The sequence below is a fragment of the Canis lupus genome, chromosome 27 (genome assembly GCF_003254725.2).
Source record: "Canis lupus dingo isolate Sandy chromosome 27, ASM325472v2, whole genome shotgun sequence".
Classification (NCBI taxonomy): Eukaryota; Metazoa; Chordata; class Mammalia; order Carnivora; family Canidae; genus Canis; species Canis lupus.
In genome coordinates, this window is record NC_064269.1 from 21470100 (window position 1) to 21487168 (window position 17069).

At 42.2% G+C, this 17069-nt stretch overlaps 1 protein-coding gene and 1 long non-coding RNA gene across 4 annotated transcripts in view; one reads left to right on the plus strand and one right to left on the minus strand.

Moving 5' to 3' along the window:
- Positions 1-12529, minus strand: part of SSPN (sarcospan) — a 37105-nt gene extending 24576 nt beyond the window's left edge. For 2 of the 3 annotated variants that reach the window (XM_025455429.3, XM_049102672.1), the window contains exon 1: positions 12205-12529. In XM_025455429.3, the coding sequence (XP_025311214.1) occupies positions 12205-12492 (288 nt within the window). In that variant the 5' untranslated portion in view covers positions 12493-12529. Of the gene's footprint in view, positions 1-10292; positions 10336-12204 lie in introns of those variants that run through there. The other variant, XM_049102673.1, reaches the window with a different exon arrangement.
- LOC125753832 (uncharacterized) lies at positions 5487-6526 on the plus strand. Its single transcript, XR_007406480.1, has 2 exons — positions 5487-5683; positions 6102-6526. It is a non-coding gene; the product is annotated as an uncharacterized LOC125753832 (long non-coding RNA).
- Positions 12530-17069: the final 4540 nt, after the last annotated feature.

A 17069-nucleotide genomic window follows, 5' to 3' on the forward strand; every position in this document is an offset into this window, starting at 1 on the left:
CTCTGCCTCTGTCTCTGCCCCTCTCTCTGTGTGTCTCTCATGAATAAATAAATAAAATCTTTTTAAAAAATAAGAAACAACTCATAGAAAATATTTGTGGAGTAAATAAATGCTAGAAAACAAATAAAATGGCTGATAAACATTAAAAAATGTTCAACTACTATAGTAATCAGAAAAACATAAATTAAAACATGATATTGTACATAAATAAGACGGGCAAAAATTCAAGTTGCCTAACAGTAACTAATGATGACAAGTTGTAGATTGGTGGGAGTTCTAACTTGGTGGGAACATGAATTCATACAACTGTGGCTTTGTGGTCCTGATTTGGCAATAGCTATCAAGTTGAAGATGCCTATGTCTTATGATCCAATAATTCAATTTCTAGGAATGTGCCCTAAAGAATCTTTGAAATACGTGCACAAATTGGTCCGAGGGTTGTGGGTTATTGTTAAGCTGAAATACGTGCACAGGGAGCCATGGAAAAGAATGTCCATTGCGATATTTTGTCATTGCAAAAAAAAAATAATAAGTTTTGAAAATAACCTAAGTTTTCGTTAACAGGAGAATAAATACATTGTTGTATATTCCTATAATGAAATACAATATAGCAAAAGTGAATGAATGCTATTGGTGTACTATTATAAGTGAATCTCAATAACAATGTTGAACAAAAATGATGTTATGCTACCATCTATATAAAATTTAAAACATAAAACAATTGATTATTGGTCGTGGTTATATACACGGAAGAAAGTAGGAAAATACACATAGGTATGATAAATACCAAATAAGGAGGGGGGGGCAAGTGAATAGGACCAAGAAAGAAACAGGTACTATAATGTTTTCTTTCTTAAAAAAAAAAAAACAATTATGACAAAATATTAAAATGACAAATCTGGGTATAAGTAGGTGGTTGTCTTCTTCTTTACATGCTATTATATACTTGAAAGTGTTCATAATTTAAAAATAATTACAGAATTGCAGAGAGCTCCTTATACTTATTTAAGCCCACACAAAAATGACAATAGGAGTAAAACCAAAAATTTTTGGAAATGGCTACAGATTGATAGAGCCAGGATTCTTCCTACATTTGTTATATTCCAAAACTGATGCCTGTCCTGTAATTTCCGACCTCCCTTACCTTGCCTTTTCTGACCCTCCCTGAAGAGGGTTAATCACAGCTTCCATGGTGCTACCGTCTTCAGGGCATCACCTTAGTACCTGTTTGTTTGTTTGTTTGTTTGTTTTAAGATTTTATTTATTTATTTATTTATTTATTTATTTATTTATTTGAGACACACAGAGAGAGAGGCAGAGACACAGGCAGAAGGAGAAGCAGGCTCCCCATGGGGAGCCCAATGCGGGACTCAATTCCAGGACCCTGGGATCATGACCTGAGCTGAAGGCAGACCCTCAACCATTGAGCCCCCCAGGCACCCCAGTACCCAGTTTTTAAAATTATATTGTAGTTGGTTGTATGTGTGTCCTCTCCCAGACACTAAACTCCTGTGGACACTGTACCTGGCATATGGAAAGACCAAGGGAGACAGGCAAAGATGTGAAAATTTGGGGGGTTCCGGGGTGGCTTGGTCAGTTAAGTGGCCAACTCTTAATTTCAGCTCAAGTCGAGATTTTGGTGAAGGTCATGATCTCGGGGTGGTGAGATTGAGCCCCTAGGTGGATTCTGTGCTCAGCGGGGAGTCTGCTTCAGATTCTCTCTCTCCCTCTCCTTCTGCCCTGCTCTCTCAAAGTAAGTTTTTAGGGGGTACTTGGGTGGCTCAGTGGTTGAGCAGAGTCTGCCTTCAGCTCAGGTCATGATCCGGGGTCCTGGGATCTAATCCAGCATTGGGTTCCCTGCAGGGAGTCCACTTCTCCCTCTGTGTCTCTGCCTCTCTTTCTCTGTGTCTCTCATGATAAATAAATAAATAATCTTTTTTTAAACAAAGTAAATTTTTTTAAATGTGAAAACTTTAAGTCTTCTTTCTTATGTAGACTTCTGTTTCTGTTCTTACCAACCACCTAACTCACTCGTGATGATTTATCAGAAACTAATCTCCAAAAAAAAAACTAATCTCCAATAAATTTGATAACTACCTACATTTACAAAATTATCCATTTTCAAAGAATGTAAGATAAACAAAGATTGTGTTCTAGCATTTCCCATGAATCAATAGAAGGGATAGAATTGCTACAGATTTGTGGGAAAAATAAACAACCTATAATTCATTTGTTTCACTTTTGGATTTTTCAAGTCCGCAAAAGGGAAAGGAATCTTGTAAATGTGGATTTTGCCTACTGGATCTTATTACTCAGCCATAATTAAGTAGGTTCTCAAATTAGGCCCCACTTTATAAATGATTGCAGAGATAATTCTACCTGAATAACCTGGGTTCATATATCTGAAACAGTACAATAAATAAAAATTCATGAAATAGTACAGTATATAGAAATTACACAGTAAATCAATATAAATTCAATTATGTAACACTGTAACAAGGGTGTAAATAAGAACCATCCTGTTCAACCTTTAGAAAATATTACCAAGTGGCTTTTCTAATTGAGAGCACTTCTTAAAAGAAAAAAAAAAAAAAAGGCTATAATGTAACATTAAGTAATATATAGTAATATTACTTCTCCTTTGAAAAGTGTTTTGTCCTTTTGAAAATGAAGGGGTCAGTGTCCCCAAGCAGCCTGCAACCTCTCTAGCATTTCTCCTGTTCCCTTCCATGGCAACATGGGTTAGCTAGACACTGAGCTTTTTGTGATGTGTGTGAGGACAGGGAAAAGGGGAGCGAGGCCTTAGGGAGGTCTCGAGGTGGAAAAATTTGTGACGCACTAGATTCGGTGACTGAATGAGAATTATTTACTGAAGGTTCTATAACACAATAGTTATGGTCACCCTATGTTCATTTTAAAAATTCTGTTTGGTCTCAGAGCCCTTTAACTCAGATCGAAACGCTTTATGGGCTTCCCAAACTACTTGTTCACGAAAAGATTAAGAGACGAAGCCAACCTGCGTGGGTTCGATCCTTCTGTTTCAGAATCTGACTGGCTGATTGCATGGGAGAAATGCATAACCCTTTGGAACTTGTAAAATGTAAACTAAAAAGGCTGGATTCTGTCTCTCATCTATATGTGGTCCTGGAGGTGGTGACGGTCATCCTGCATTCTCCCTACGTGAACAGCACACTCGGCCCTCCAGCAGAAATGATGAACACTGAAATGTTATTTCCCTTATCTTGTAAAAGGCCTTCCATCATAGCTTTCCTGGCACAGCTAAATGTGAGATAAGACTCAGCCTGAGCCTAATGGCCTGATACGTGTGCCACACCTGATACTTGAGAAGGAAGCTGGTGTTACTTTTTTTTTTTTCCATAGTAATAAAGCCAAAATTCTCTCCCTAGTCAGGGTCTAGTTAACACATTAGCAATTCCCCTTCTTTTCTTGTCACCTGTCATTATCTTCCACACAAGAGAGGCCTTCCTTGGTAATAACCTATCTTAAAGGGTTTTTTAATGGCTCATTACAATGAATGCTGAATCAAACACTTTCAAAACAACAGTTGAGTGGGATGCCACTAAGACAGCATCCTCGATGTTTCTGGCAGCCTCTCCCAGCCAGGGCGGAGGATTGCTCATTTCTGCAACAAGAGAAGTAGGTCCCCGACAGAACTTCTTCAGCAGCAACTGAGAATGCTGTCTGTGAGCAAAACCCTTTGCTTTCCAGTCACTGACTGGCCTTTTGCTGGCACCCATGGAACACAGCCCTGAAACGCACTCATGGCTGTTAGGCAGGGGACATGGCTCTACAGTGTCAACTTTAAATATGCTCCAAGATCAAACTGGAGACATGGCAGGATGCCCCTGGAACTTGGGCCATGTCTTGTGTGTGCTCCTCCTCCTGGGCCCGGACTGGATCAACTGTTGGAAGGTGGCATACTGGACAGTTCTAGATAGTCTTCTCTCATCTTTTCCTCTGGGATGGTTTGGGTTGTGTGGCACTTGATAAAGGAAAACAGAGCCCAATTCAGGACTTCTAGCTGAACAGACAGGATTCTGTGAGAAGACCTGTCAAATGCAGTGATCTACTAAGGAGACACAGGCTTCTAGGCTGTAACCTTATGAGACCTAGGTGGGAACAACTCCTGGGTTTTATTCTGACCCATGCCATAGTGACTGGTGACCTGGTCATCTGCAGAACCATCATCAAAAATGAAAACAGGGGATCCCTGTGTGGCTCAGCAGTTTAGCGCCTGCCTTTGGCCCAGGACGTGATCCTGGGGTCCCAGGATCGAGTCCCACATCTGGTTCCCAGCAGGGAGCCTGCTTCTCCTTCCTCCTGTGTCTCTGCCTCTCTCTCTCCCTCTCTATGTCTATCATAAATAAGTAAATAAATAAATCTTAAAAAATAAAATGAAAACAACAGCAGTGGGGCACTTGGGTGGCTCAGCATCTGCCTTCGGCTCAGGTCATGATCCCATGGTCCTGGGATCGAGTCCCACATCAGGCTCCCTGCATGGAGCCTGCTTCTCCCTCTGTCTGTGTCTCTGCCTCTGTGTCTCTCGTGTATATATAAATAAAATCTTTTTTTTTAAGATTATTTATTTATGATAGAGAAAGAGAGAGAGAGAGAGAGAGAGGGGCAGAGACACAGGCAGAGGGAGAAGCAGGCCCCATGCCGGAAGCCCGACGTGGGACTCGATCCCAGGACTCCAGGATCGCACCCTGGGCTAAAGGCAGGTACTAAACCGCTGAGCCACCCAGGGATCCCCATATAAATAAAATCTTAAAAAAGAAAGAAAAAGAAAAAGAAACAGCTGCACAGTATAAAGACCTGAGAGGTGACTTCCCTTGAGTTCTAGAAACACCAAGCATGAGTTCACTGCCCGTCAGAAGGCCACCGCTCAGCAGACCACCCTCGTTTCCCTCAGAAGGCAAGGTGTCATTTCACTAGATCCTGACAGTGAGTCACTCTCAGAACAGAAAAGAAAGGCAGAAATTTACTAAACAGTGGTTCCTATGCCTTCAAGAGCTAAGGTAGCAAATGAAACGCCTAAGCTAGCCTGAGAATTGCAGTCACTAGTTGAAACGACTGCACTTTATTTTTACAGAAATTTGACAAAAGCAGCAATCTATAAACGCAGTAAAAACCACCTCCTCTATACGTCTCACCAGGGCATGAGCACAGAGCCATGCCACCCGGCTGCACCCCTGCCTATCAGTTCACTGGCTCAAAATTCTCATCAGAACATTCAGGCTTCTGGCTGTTTCAGTGGAAGCCCTAGGGCCTTCATGAATAAGCTACGAAACAAGATTAAGGAACCCCGAGGTGGTTGTATGAATTTATATTCCTCACTCAAAGTGCTATGGATGGAACAGTGTCCTCCCCAAAATCCTTTGTTTAAGCCCTAACCCCCAAGGTGACTGAATTTGGAGACAGGGCTTTTAGGACATAAATAAGGTTAAGTGAGGTCATAAGGGTGAGGTCATAATCCAAGAGGACGAGTGGCCAAAGAGGAAGAGAGATCTTGCTCCCTCTCCAAGCATAGGCCCAGAAGGAAGCCCATGGAAGCACACAGGGAGAAAGCAGCTGTCTGCAAGCCAGGAGGAGAGACCTGAACAGAACCTGCTGGAGCTCACGAAGACGGAAAGGAAAATGCATCTTAGTTAATGCCGTACACGTAAGTGTACACACATGAATTTTAAAATTAACCAGGGTGATCCAGTGAGCTGTGTCTCTCAGGCATCTGACAGTTACTCCTGCCAAGTTTTATCTCAATACACTGAGATGAGGCAGCGTCCAAAAAATCTAAAAGAGGATGTGTCTCTGAAATAGGCTTTTACACGGTTTATGTTATAAATACTGTTACCAACATCCACTTAAAAAAAAAAAAAGTTCACCTTTAGCTTATGAGCTCATTGTCATAAACCTGGACTTGAATATTCACAGCAAGAAATAACTTGAGCTAAAATATGACATCATGAGGTCCCATCCAGCTGTAGATGCTGAGGGGCTCTTTCTGATCAGCATTTCTCTAGGCTGCAGTGAAATGACATCTAATTAAAGTTTAATGACTAGATTCCATTCCTGTCCCACAGCAACATGGAAATATGCATACTGAGCTCTTCATGGAGCCTTGTGTGGATCCTTTGATGTTGATGCTAACTCTTCAGGGTGGAACACCGGCAAGTGGACCCAGGTAAAGAGTGCCCTTAGTACAAATGCCACAGACAACTAAAGGCAAGAAAAAGACAAGAGAACAATTCGTGTCCTCAGAACAAATTCAAAGTGGATCTCATCGGCTAACGGTGAAACTCATAGACTAAATTGGGAAATCTGTGCCATTTGTTTTCTTTGTAGAAGGAAGACATGGGCATTCAGCCTCATCAATCCTAATTTGTCCTAATTGATTCTACCTAGAGATATGCAAAAAAGTCAAATGACCTCTTTTTTCCTCTTTTTTTTTTTTTTTTAATCCTGTAGTCATTTTATAACAGGAAATAAAACATCTCAGTAATACTAAGTTAGTGTATCCTGGATATTTCTGGAACCCAGGAGCCCAAAATGGAGAATAACACATTCCTTATTGTTACCAAATAGTTCTTTAAAAAGTTATCAATAGGGCAGCGCTGGTGGGTTAGCGGTTCAGCACCGCTTTCAGGCTGTGATCCGGGAGTCCCGGGATCGAGTCCCGCGTCGGGCTCCCTGCAGGGAGCCTGCTTCTCCCTCTGCCTGTGTGTGTGTCTCTTGCTCTGTGTGTCTCTAATAAATAAATTAAAAATCTTAAAAAAAAAGTTGTCAATAAGCTTAAGTCTGTCTGTATTGTAAAACACAACTATGTGTCATTCCTCAAACCATAGTTTAAAAAATGGGTTGTCGCAAGTTCAAACAGAAGCTATGATGATAGCAAGTCTGAAACAGAGTTTACTTCAACCCTGACTTGGGTACCCAGTATGTGTCCAGGGATACATAGGAGTCCCATGGACATACACTATACTTAAAGGCAAGAAATTGCTTCTTGTTTTATTTGATTACCCCCAAATTCTATGCACTAGTATTTCTACCATAAAAACAAATGATTGATATCTCAAAAGTTTCTAGAGATTAACTTTCTGCGTTAAATATATGCACACTACAGGACTGAAAAATACCATGACCCACTACTTCTCCTCCTTATTTTAAAAAGAGAAAGAAGATCCAGGGATAACTTCCTCATTAAATAAGCACTTCTTTGGCCTCAGTATGTGTGGCTTAGTATGAGGCTAGTGATAGAGGTGAAAATACATTTCTCCTAATGATCCTGTCCAGTCCTAACCTTCCTTATTCTTTATTCTAAGATTCTTTCAGGAAACAGGTCACCAAATTCTCAAATATTCCCTTTTATTTTCATACACTTGTTAAAATTATTTATTTTGCCAAATTAATTGTCATATTCCATTTTTATACTTACTAGGAAAACTTCATGAACCTGTAAGATATTTTTCCTACCATTATTTATCATATATACACTCAGTGGAGACTGAGTTAGGCCATATAATTATCACTCCTCAGTCTCTAACAAACCTGTGACAGTTGCTATAATTAAAATTATTTCCCAGTGGCACCAGAAATACAATATTCGATCTTGGAAGCATATCAAAGTCCCGGTATTAAAAATAATGTATTACTATGTAATGTGTTCCTAGCAACATAATTCCAGATTAGCTTTCTCAAATGTCAATCTACCTATATGGAAAACTGACACCACTTTTAGCCTCTTGACTTTTTTAGCGTCTATCCAAAATCCGAGAGCCAAACCTCACTTCCAGTTTCTCCTATAACCATGATCAAATCATGTAGCCAAATCATCATGTCTCACTTAGTCTTTCTACTTATAAATTATGGATGATAATATCTGCTCCTTACTTGCTATATGTCATATATCTCCTTGTGTGTTTCAGAGTATATTCTGTTTTAAAATAAATAACCACCCAATTTTCCCTTCCATTAAGCCAAGGTTAAAAATAGATTTTAAAGTCTGAATACACCTGCATTTTGAATTCCTTAGAGTAAGTTAACATATGAAAACTGTTATTGAAATTCTTGACAGGGCTCTTAATCATTACAGATTCATATGATGAGTTTTATGAATGACATTAAGGAAAGGAAATACTCTTCCCTTCCTTTTAAGCCCTTTCCTTAAACTTTCTAATGTGATTAATGTGGTATATATATCTCAGGGTTTTTAATCTAGCTGAGTGGGATATGGGAGCAATGGAGAAATTATGAGGAAACCTGAAAACCACAATAAGGCAAATTCCTTCTTTCCATGGGAATGTTCCCTACAAGGGCCAAGAGACTTCCGAATACTACACATCCCCACTGAGGATAAGAGGCAAGAGTTTGCTCTTAAATTGACTTCAGAGTAGAGATGCCAAAGCAAATAAATCACTGTAAATGAAATACTTCAAAAGGTAAATGGGCTTTAAAAATATTTGTGTAGGTTAAATTTTTTAATCGGAAGTATTCATTACTGTCAGATGTGATAAGGGCACATGTCCGTCAGGATCTCTAGAGATCTCCTGGTATATGGTTCACTATTTTTAAGACCAATGCCTAGCACAGCAGACACCTCCAACAAATGTTACTGCATGAAGAAAAATAAGCCAAAGTTCAAACATGTTACATATCACCTAAGCCAAAACTGTATGCATTTGAGCAAGAATTCTTGGACTCCTTCGGTCCATACACATTTTTTATCAATAAAAATTCTGGAATGATGAACAAACCTAAATGCCTGTTTGACCCAACTACTCAAACCATTAACAGAATGAAATGCAAAGCAGACTTTTATCTCCTAGGATCCCCTACCCCTAACCAAGGTCATCCTCAAAGACCCTGTTTCACTTTGTATTGTCATTGTGGTGTGATTTACAACTTACAACCCTCAAACCATTTATAAAGAATTTTAGGAGGAGAATGGCACTTTTACACGTTACCTAGTCTCTATAGTGGTTCCATTCCATATTTTTTTCCTATAAAGGAATCCTTTGTAATTGAAATAAAAGGACTTCAATCATCTCTCTGACGGAGGATGAAGGAAGTCACCTTTATGCATATGCAAGACATACTTGTTTTCCTAAAATTCCATAGGACATAAATCTCTGATCACAGATCATTAAGGACTTCTTCAGTTTATAGCCAGATAGAAGCTCACTGAATACTCATCAGGTCACCCAGACATTGGTCAATGAGAAGCCACCTAGGTGGATTTACCCACCTCCCCAGATTCTGTGAGGAGAATGGTGCTCCCGAAATGCCAACGTAATGGGATAGGAACCTTTGTAAAATGAAATAAGTGCTCTATGGTAAGAGACAACCAATATATAGAGAAAGAGAAGAGGGAAGCATTAGAGCTGTTGTTGATGGGGTTGGTGCACAGTCTGGGGACCCCTGCTTGAATTCAGCCTAAATTACCAAAGTGGGTTTTGACTTTGCCTCAGCCCCTGGGACTGACCTGTACTGTTTTGGTCTAAGCAGATCTCCTCAACAGGGCAAACGTTTCAGTATTCCTCGGAGGATATCCCCCCACCACAATCACTCCATATCCCTGGGGGAAATGGCACTGAGGAGGTCTCTTTCCTCCAAGTTATATGTTGTAAGTCTCCAGAGAGATACAGAAGGTACTGGACTAATCTAATACCGTAAGATTGCTAATAGTAATTTGGCTACGAACAGAGAAAGTTGAGACGGTCAAATTGACATCACCTTCAGAGCCCAACTGGTCTAGGGAATGCAGCAAGTCTGAAATAACTATTCCACAAGACTAGAGACAAAATAGAGCAGCCTCGAATTTGAAGAATGATGGTCACTCCCAGTGATTGCATCTCTGCTAATAAATAAAAAAAGCTAGTCCGCTAAGCGCTTACCATTAGCCAGCACTGCTCTACGTATGAGAACACGTATTAATTTATTTAATTCTCACAACAGCCCCAAGAGGTAGGAATTATTACGGTTCTGATTTCATCGATGAGGAAATGGAAGCCTAGAGAGGTTAAGTAACTTGCCCCAAGTTATTCAGCAAATAATGCCCAACCTGTATGACTCAGTACCCGGCGTGATGTTTATGCTTCTGTCCTTTCTCATCCGGCCTCCCTGTCCCTTCCCTTCACTGAAAGTTTGGAAGAGTGCCTGTGACCGACCACAGACAGCCAGATGAGGACGACAAGCACGGTGTCTGTTGGAGCCTGCAACTCTGGCCCAGCTGGGAGGAGAGGTTTTGTCACCTGGCTCCTAGAGACCCTCCTCACCTGTCTCCACTAACTGCTTTTCTCTCCACAAATTCTCTGTTGAAAGAAAACTTCGGATCACAGGTACCGTCAGGGCTACGATGCAGTACAAGCAAACTTCCAATGGCTCATTTATAAACTGGAAAACTAGAAAGAACAGAAACCTGGCTGTCCACAATGTTCTTTGTATCACACTCGGGGAGCTTCCAAGGCAATTAGGAGCACGTGATGCTCCCAATAGGAGCTCATGAAATTTCAGAGTTGAATGATTCATATGTTTGTGCCTGAAACATTAAGATGCATTTTTTTCCCATCTAACTTGCTTTTTTGGTACTGGACTTTTTAAAGTTGAAATAAAGGAAGGATAAAAGACACACTTGCAAGTGATGTTCAAAGGAGTTTCATTCCTTCTTTCTTTTCATTCACCAGGTCTTAAAAGGACAGACTTTTCTCCCCTCTATCTTGACAGTCATTTAGGTGACTAAAATACCTGGTATATCTTAGTGAAAAGCTATTTTTAAAATTACTTGATTTAGAAAACTCCAATCATGATAATTTCATGGGACTTCTTAGTACACAAATTAAAAGTTTTAAATTACTCCGCAAGAATTTGTGAGTTCAAATAATCTTAATTAGAAAATACCTACATCGATGCATATTTATCAGGTGCTTTTAACATCTGTCCCCGATAAAAAATTATTTTGTGGGTAGTTTTATGAGTTACAGTTCCTGCGGTCAGTAAGAGCAGGCATGATGCAGTATGAAACCAGGAGCCAGAAGCATGCACTTTAGTGTCACTCGGCTCCACCACTTTTAATCTCTGGGCCTTGAGAATGTCATTTAACTTCTCTTAGCCTGCTTCCCCCTGTCCAAAGTGGGGGTGACAGTTCCCACCTCCAAGTGTCGTTTCACGAATCAAATCAAGTAAAAAATTGCAAACTGAATGCCCATGAGAGAACTTTCAGTAAGCCTCAAGGCACTGAAACAGAACATTAAAATTACGAATTAAATGTGGTGGCAGCGTGGCTCAGTGAGGAAAGGGCAGACGCAGACTGGTGCAGAAAGGAATGGACTTGGCTGACCTCCCAACTTTGCCAACTCACGACCCTGGGGGAGCCTGCCCTCAGTTTTCTCATCTGCGAAACGAAATGATAGTAACTGTCCCATAAGGATGATGTGGGGCTTAGAAATAATAAATGTAAGGCCTCTAGCAGGACAAGAAACACTAGGCGCTCCATAAATGGCACCCATTTCACAGCAAAGAGTCCATTTAATGACGCCAAGTATGCTGTGTGTTTGCACACTCCCTCCCAACAGCTGACCAGTGTTCTGCTTAGAACAGTACATCCGTTAGCAGAGTCCCCAAATATACTCCTGCCAGGGCCAGCCCCTGGGTTTTTCCCATTAGACTCCAGCATATGAAGGCCGTGCTTGCTGCATTCCCGTTTCCTGCCTTCAAACATTATTCTATAAAACTTACTCCTGAAATCTCAAAGGTAAAAAAAATAAAATAAAATAAAATAAAACAAACCAGCTGAATGCCACCCAGCGTGGCAAACCGCAAGGGCAGGCTTTCTCCTGACCGGCTCCTCCTGCACGACCTCACTCCACTTTCTGTTAGTTATCTAGAGACCAGGGTGGGGTTCCGGGGACCAGGGTGAGGACAGAGCCAAAGTGAGTCTGCTGCTGTCGTCCAGAAGGTTCCACGTGAGCAGCCCGAGCAGCCCAGCCCGTGCCTCCCGAGCTCCGGAGCTCCGAAGGCGCCGCAGAGCCCCCCGCCCCCGCCCCCGCCCCCGCCCCGGGCCCACCGAGCGCAGCGCCAGTTAGGGGGCGGCGGGGGAGGGCGCATGCAGTCGGGTTAGTCCGGGCTCCACCAAGCGGCTGCGCGTTCCTGGCGGGCGAACGCGCTCCGACCCCCGCACTCGATGCTTACGATGATCCCGGCCCAAAACGGAGTGTCCCTGACTAGCAGGGAGGGGCTGACGCTCGCCATGAGAAAGCCCACCACGGTCACGGCGATGCCCAGCGCCAGCTGCAGCAGCGCGAGCAGCAGCGGGAAGCGGCAGCCGCAGCACGTCCGGGCCGCCTCCTCCCCGCGCTCCTTGGGGGCCCCCGCGCCGGGCTTCGGCCCCGGGTCGTCGGGCGCGGCGGCGGCGGCGGTGTCGGCGGCGGCGGCCCCCCCCTGCCTGCGCGGCCCGCGGGGCTGCCGGTCCTCGCCCATGGCCGTGCGGGGGCTGCTGGCGGCGCGGGGGCGGCGCGGGGGCGGGCGCGGGCGCGGGGGCGGGGGCGGCGCGGGGCCCGAGCGCGGAGCGCGGAGCGCGGGGCCGGCGCTGGGCGCGCTGGGCCGGCCCCGGGGTTCGGATTACGGAGGCTGAACAAATATGGAAAACATTTGGAGCGGCCGCCGGGCCTGCGGAGGCCCCAGGGAGCCGGCGGGGGGAGGCGGGGGGAGGCCGCGGGGGCCGCCAACTGCCAACCGCCGGGACGGGACGCAGCGCCCGCAGGGCCGCGGGAGGGGGCGCGGGACCCTGGGCCCAGCCCTGTGCGCCTCGAGCACCCCACGCGGGCTGCGCGGGCGTGTCCGTGGCTGTCGGTTTTCCTCACTCCAAACCCAGGAGGTTGTTCTTTGTTTTTTGTGTTTTTTTTTATTTTACTTATTGGGGATCCCCGGGTGGTGGCTCAGCGGTTCGGCGCCCGCCTGCAGCCCAGGGCGTGATCCTGGAGCCCCGGGATCGAGTCCCGCGTCGGGCTCCCTGCGTGGAGCCTGTCTCTGCCTCTCTCTCTTTCCTCTCTCTCTCTTTGTCTCTCATAAATAAATAAATAAAATCTTTTATTTATTTATGCATGAGAGAGACAGGCGGAGAGAGAAGCAGGCTCCATGCAGGGAGCCCGACCCGGGACTCGATCCCGGGGCTCCAGGATCACGCCCTGGGCCGAAGCTGGTGCTAAAAGCCGCTGAGCCACCCAGGCTGCCCCCAAACCCAGGAGTGTGTGTGTGTGTGTGTGTGTGTGTGTGTGTAGTTTTGTTTTTGTTTTCTGAGAGGTGCAATGCAAGGTGATGAATGTTTAATCCTTTGAGTTTAATTAATAGACCGTTTAATCCAAAATAGGCATCGCGGGTCCCCAAGCTGTGAAGTGATTTCCAGAAGTTAAATTGTTCTTATTTTCCGACAAAGGAATGGGTTCTTCTCTTTCTTTATAAATTCTGTGTGACCCGGCTGACCCGGAAAGGCCCTTTTCCCATTGAGGTATGTGCTCTTGAAAGCACTGTTTATGGAGATGTCGGGCTAATAAACTCTCCCAAAGCGTGTATTTGTTCTTAAAAGTTCTTTCGGTGGTTTACATGGACTTCCCAACCAGTCTTCAGTAATCTCCATACCGGTGCCTAGGGGGCTTGTTATACTCCTCGTAATGGACAATTTAATGCAGTCCCTACTTGAGAGATTTTTAAAGCACCTACAATGTGCTACAACAGAAGAATGTTCAAGATAGATTCAGGCCCAGCCCAAAGTCGGTGAACAAATCAATAAAACCGATTATTCTTATTCCCACATATCTGTACTCAGTAGCACTTAGAGAAAATTTCAGTGAAACCACTAAGAAATGACCCCATCTTTTTGGAGTATTTATATCTACTTAGGTGTGGTCACGGTCACATTCAGAAAGATGTATTAAAAAATAAAGGATGTTGTCCCAATGCTAGGATAGATAAAGCCTACTCCTAGATTGCTCACTATCAGCTATTTTAAAGAAAGCCCAATTCCCTGCTTTGTTTTCTTAGAATTATAAACTAACTGTCATCAACTCTCCCTGTAAACTGCCGCGTCCCAACAAAGGTGCCTTCAAATGTATGTTCTTACTTTACTTTATGAACTTTATTCAGTATTTTTTTACACCTTCCTTCTGGGTCACTGAGAAAAATCTGGTCCTCAGAATAAATGCAGTAGGTCAAAAAGCAGAATTCAAACCACACAGGCCAGTGTTCCCCCCTAGAAGCAGCAGAAGCAGTGCTCTCTCACAAGAGGAGCTTGGGGGCTGAGGTAAGGTCATCGTCAGTCTTGGGGCCACTATGCCACTAGGATTTTTATTTTTTTATTTTTTTTACTTTTTTTTAAATTTATGATAGTCACACACACACAGAGAGAGAGAGAGAGAGAGAGAGGCAGAAACATAGGCAGAGGGAGAAGCAGGCTCCATGCACCGGGAGCCCGACGTGGGACTCGATCCCGGGTCTCCAGGATTGCGCCCTGGGCCAAAGGCAGGCGCTAAACCGCTGCGCCACCCAGGGATCCCTGCCACTAGGATTTTTAGTGAGAACAGACAAAAATAAAAGCTGGTGTTGCACCAAAGTACCTGCCTGACTTGGGCCTGACTGAGAACCGCCCAAATGAAAAAACTGTACATGGTTTTTCTGTGCAAACACAGTAAACATCTTTAGGAAGCGAATTGATCACAAAATTAATTATTTGTGCTTATAAATAATATAGAGACCAATTACTGAGCATCTACTCTATACCAAGTACATGCAAGGTGCTTTACACACATGACTGTTAGTCCTTACAACCACCTTATAGTTTCCACTTTTAAAGATGGAACAGCTGAATATCAGAATTGTTAAGTAACCAGATTATTAAGCCGCTTACCTAGTTAGTTAAGATGGGGGCGAGGGGAAGCCAATGTGAAGTCTTGTGGGTTACCTATTTTATTAATTTTAGTTCCTATAGGCAAACAAGTGGACTGCGTAAATCATTTGTGACTGTAAATAATTTCAACCTTGAACCTAAGACTGAGTACTTTACAAAAATATGTTGATTTAGCACCATAATATATACAATAGTCAATGAAGAGCATTGTTTCTATTACTCATTTGGAACTAGACACGGGCTCTATTTGCTGACCATACAAATGAAACCAGTAGCAGTGAACAACAACCCAGGTGAACTACAACCCTTCCTTCCAGTCTGATTAAAACCACCAACTTCAATTTTCAGCTTCCGGCAAAGGAAGCAGTAACACAGGGAGCCATACACATGCTTGAATTCCCAACTTCTTGGTTGAATCTGTGTTTGTGGGCCTGGTCTATAACCATGAGATGATGGTGATGAGAACGGTATTTTCTCTTAACTAATATGGGAAAGTAGAAGCAAAGAAGAGAGTGAGAAAAGTTGTCAAAAGTTTAGTGACAAAGAATAATCACGGCTAAAATGGAATGGGAGGATCGTTAAGGATACCACGAGGAAAGCTTTTCCTTTATTTAACATGTCCTTTCCACTGAGAAGAATCACCATTTCCAGCTCATCAATAGTTTAACAGAAATGAATAGGGTTTTTTTAGTCTTCATAAATTATAATGTCTCTGTTTTGTAGGTTAAGCAATAATCTCTTCAGATATTTATACTACCAGGAAGAAAGGCAAAATAGAAACAAAGTGTTTTCAGACACTCTCCTGGCTGCTCTCATAACTCAAAACTAACAGAGATTGAAAATTAGAAATTGAAGGAGAGTAGTTAATATACGAGTTGAGATTATTTGGATCCTCTGTGGAAAACAACAAAATTAAGCTTAGTATCTACCTTTGCTGTGTCCCTATTCCACAGTATTTACATTTCAGAAGTTCAGAACCAGGAGGATGACAACTCTTTTTATAACCAGTGTCATTAACAAAATGTCCTTAGGAAAACCAACTAGAAATAATCCTTAAACCAATGTATTTCTGAACACACGATCATAGACTTACCAAGAACAAAAAAGATTTCATAGAAAAATTATTACAGTTCTGAGGTCTATGTCAAGTGCCTTTAATAAGTAATTAAATATATCAAAGAGCTCAATTAGATTTGATTTAAAGAAGCATCAAATACTCTACAGAGAACAATTGAAAGCTCGTTTATGATATGCAGCACCCCCGGCTCATACATAAAATGAGTTTACAGGTATTGCTGATACATGCGTGTATGCGCGTGTGTCTGTAGGTGTACAAGAAATTTTTAAAACTCATTTTTTTCTATTTTCTTTTTTCCTATGTCATTAATCTTCAATGTGGCTTTTGGTTCAATTTTTTTTTCAAAAGAATTGACCCATTTGTAATTTTTTCATGGCAGTTTGTATTTTCCGGTTAAGTATCATATGGGAAGTACACTCTTTATGGTCATCAGAGAGCTTATAACTTTTTCATTCTATAGAGTTTATAAAGATAACTATGTCATTTCCTAATGTATTCAACCACTTTATATGATGTTACTTAAAATGATGTCATATCTTTCTACATGTAGTTTTGTCCATGTAATTTTGATGTTTTCACTGCATCTGATGAAATAACTAAGTTTATTTTTAAATAAGAATACAGGGAGAAGAATGGGTAAACAAGTTGTGATATATCCATACAATAGAATACCACTTGCCAATAAGAAGGAATGTGCTATTCTCTGTATGTTAATTATACTTCAAATAAAAGTTTTTTCAAAAAAGAAGGAATGAACTCTTGATATAAAGCGATGAACTGAATGAATCTCACTAACAGTATGCTGAGAGAAAGAAAACACATAAAATCATACATCTTGCATAATTCCATTTATATACAAATTTTGAAAGGGCAAAAGTAATCTTTATTATTGAATTTAAGAAGTGACTGTGGAGTTAGCATAAGAAAATTGACTGGAAAGGAGCACAAGGGGACTTTGTGGAATGATAGAAGTCCTCTTTATCTTGGCTTAGGTGGTGATTATGTGAGTGAAAACAACTGCGAAAATTCATTGAACAACACTTAAGATGTGTGCATGTTATTTTATGTAATGATATG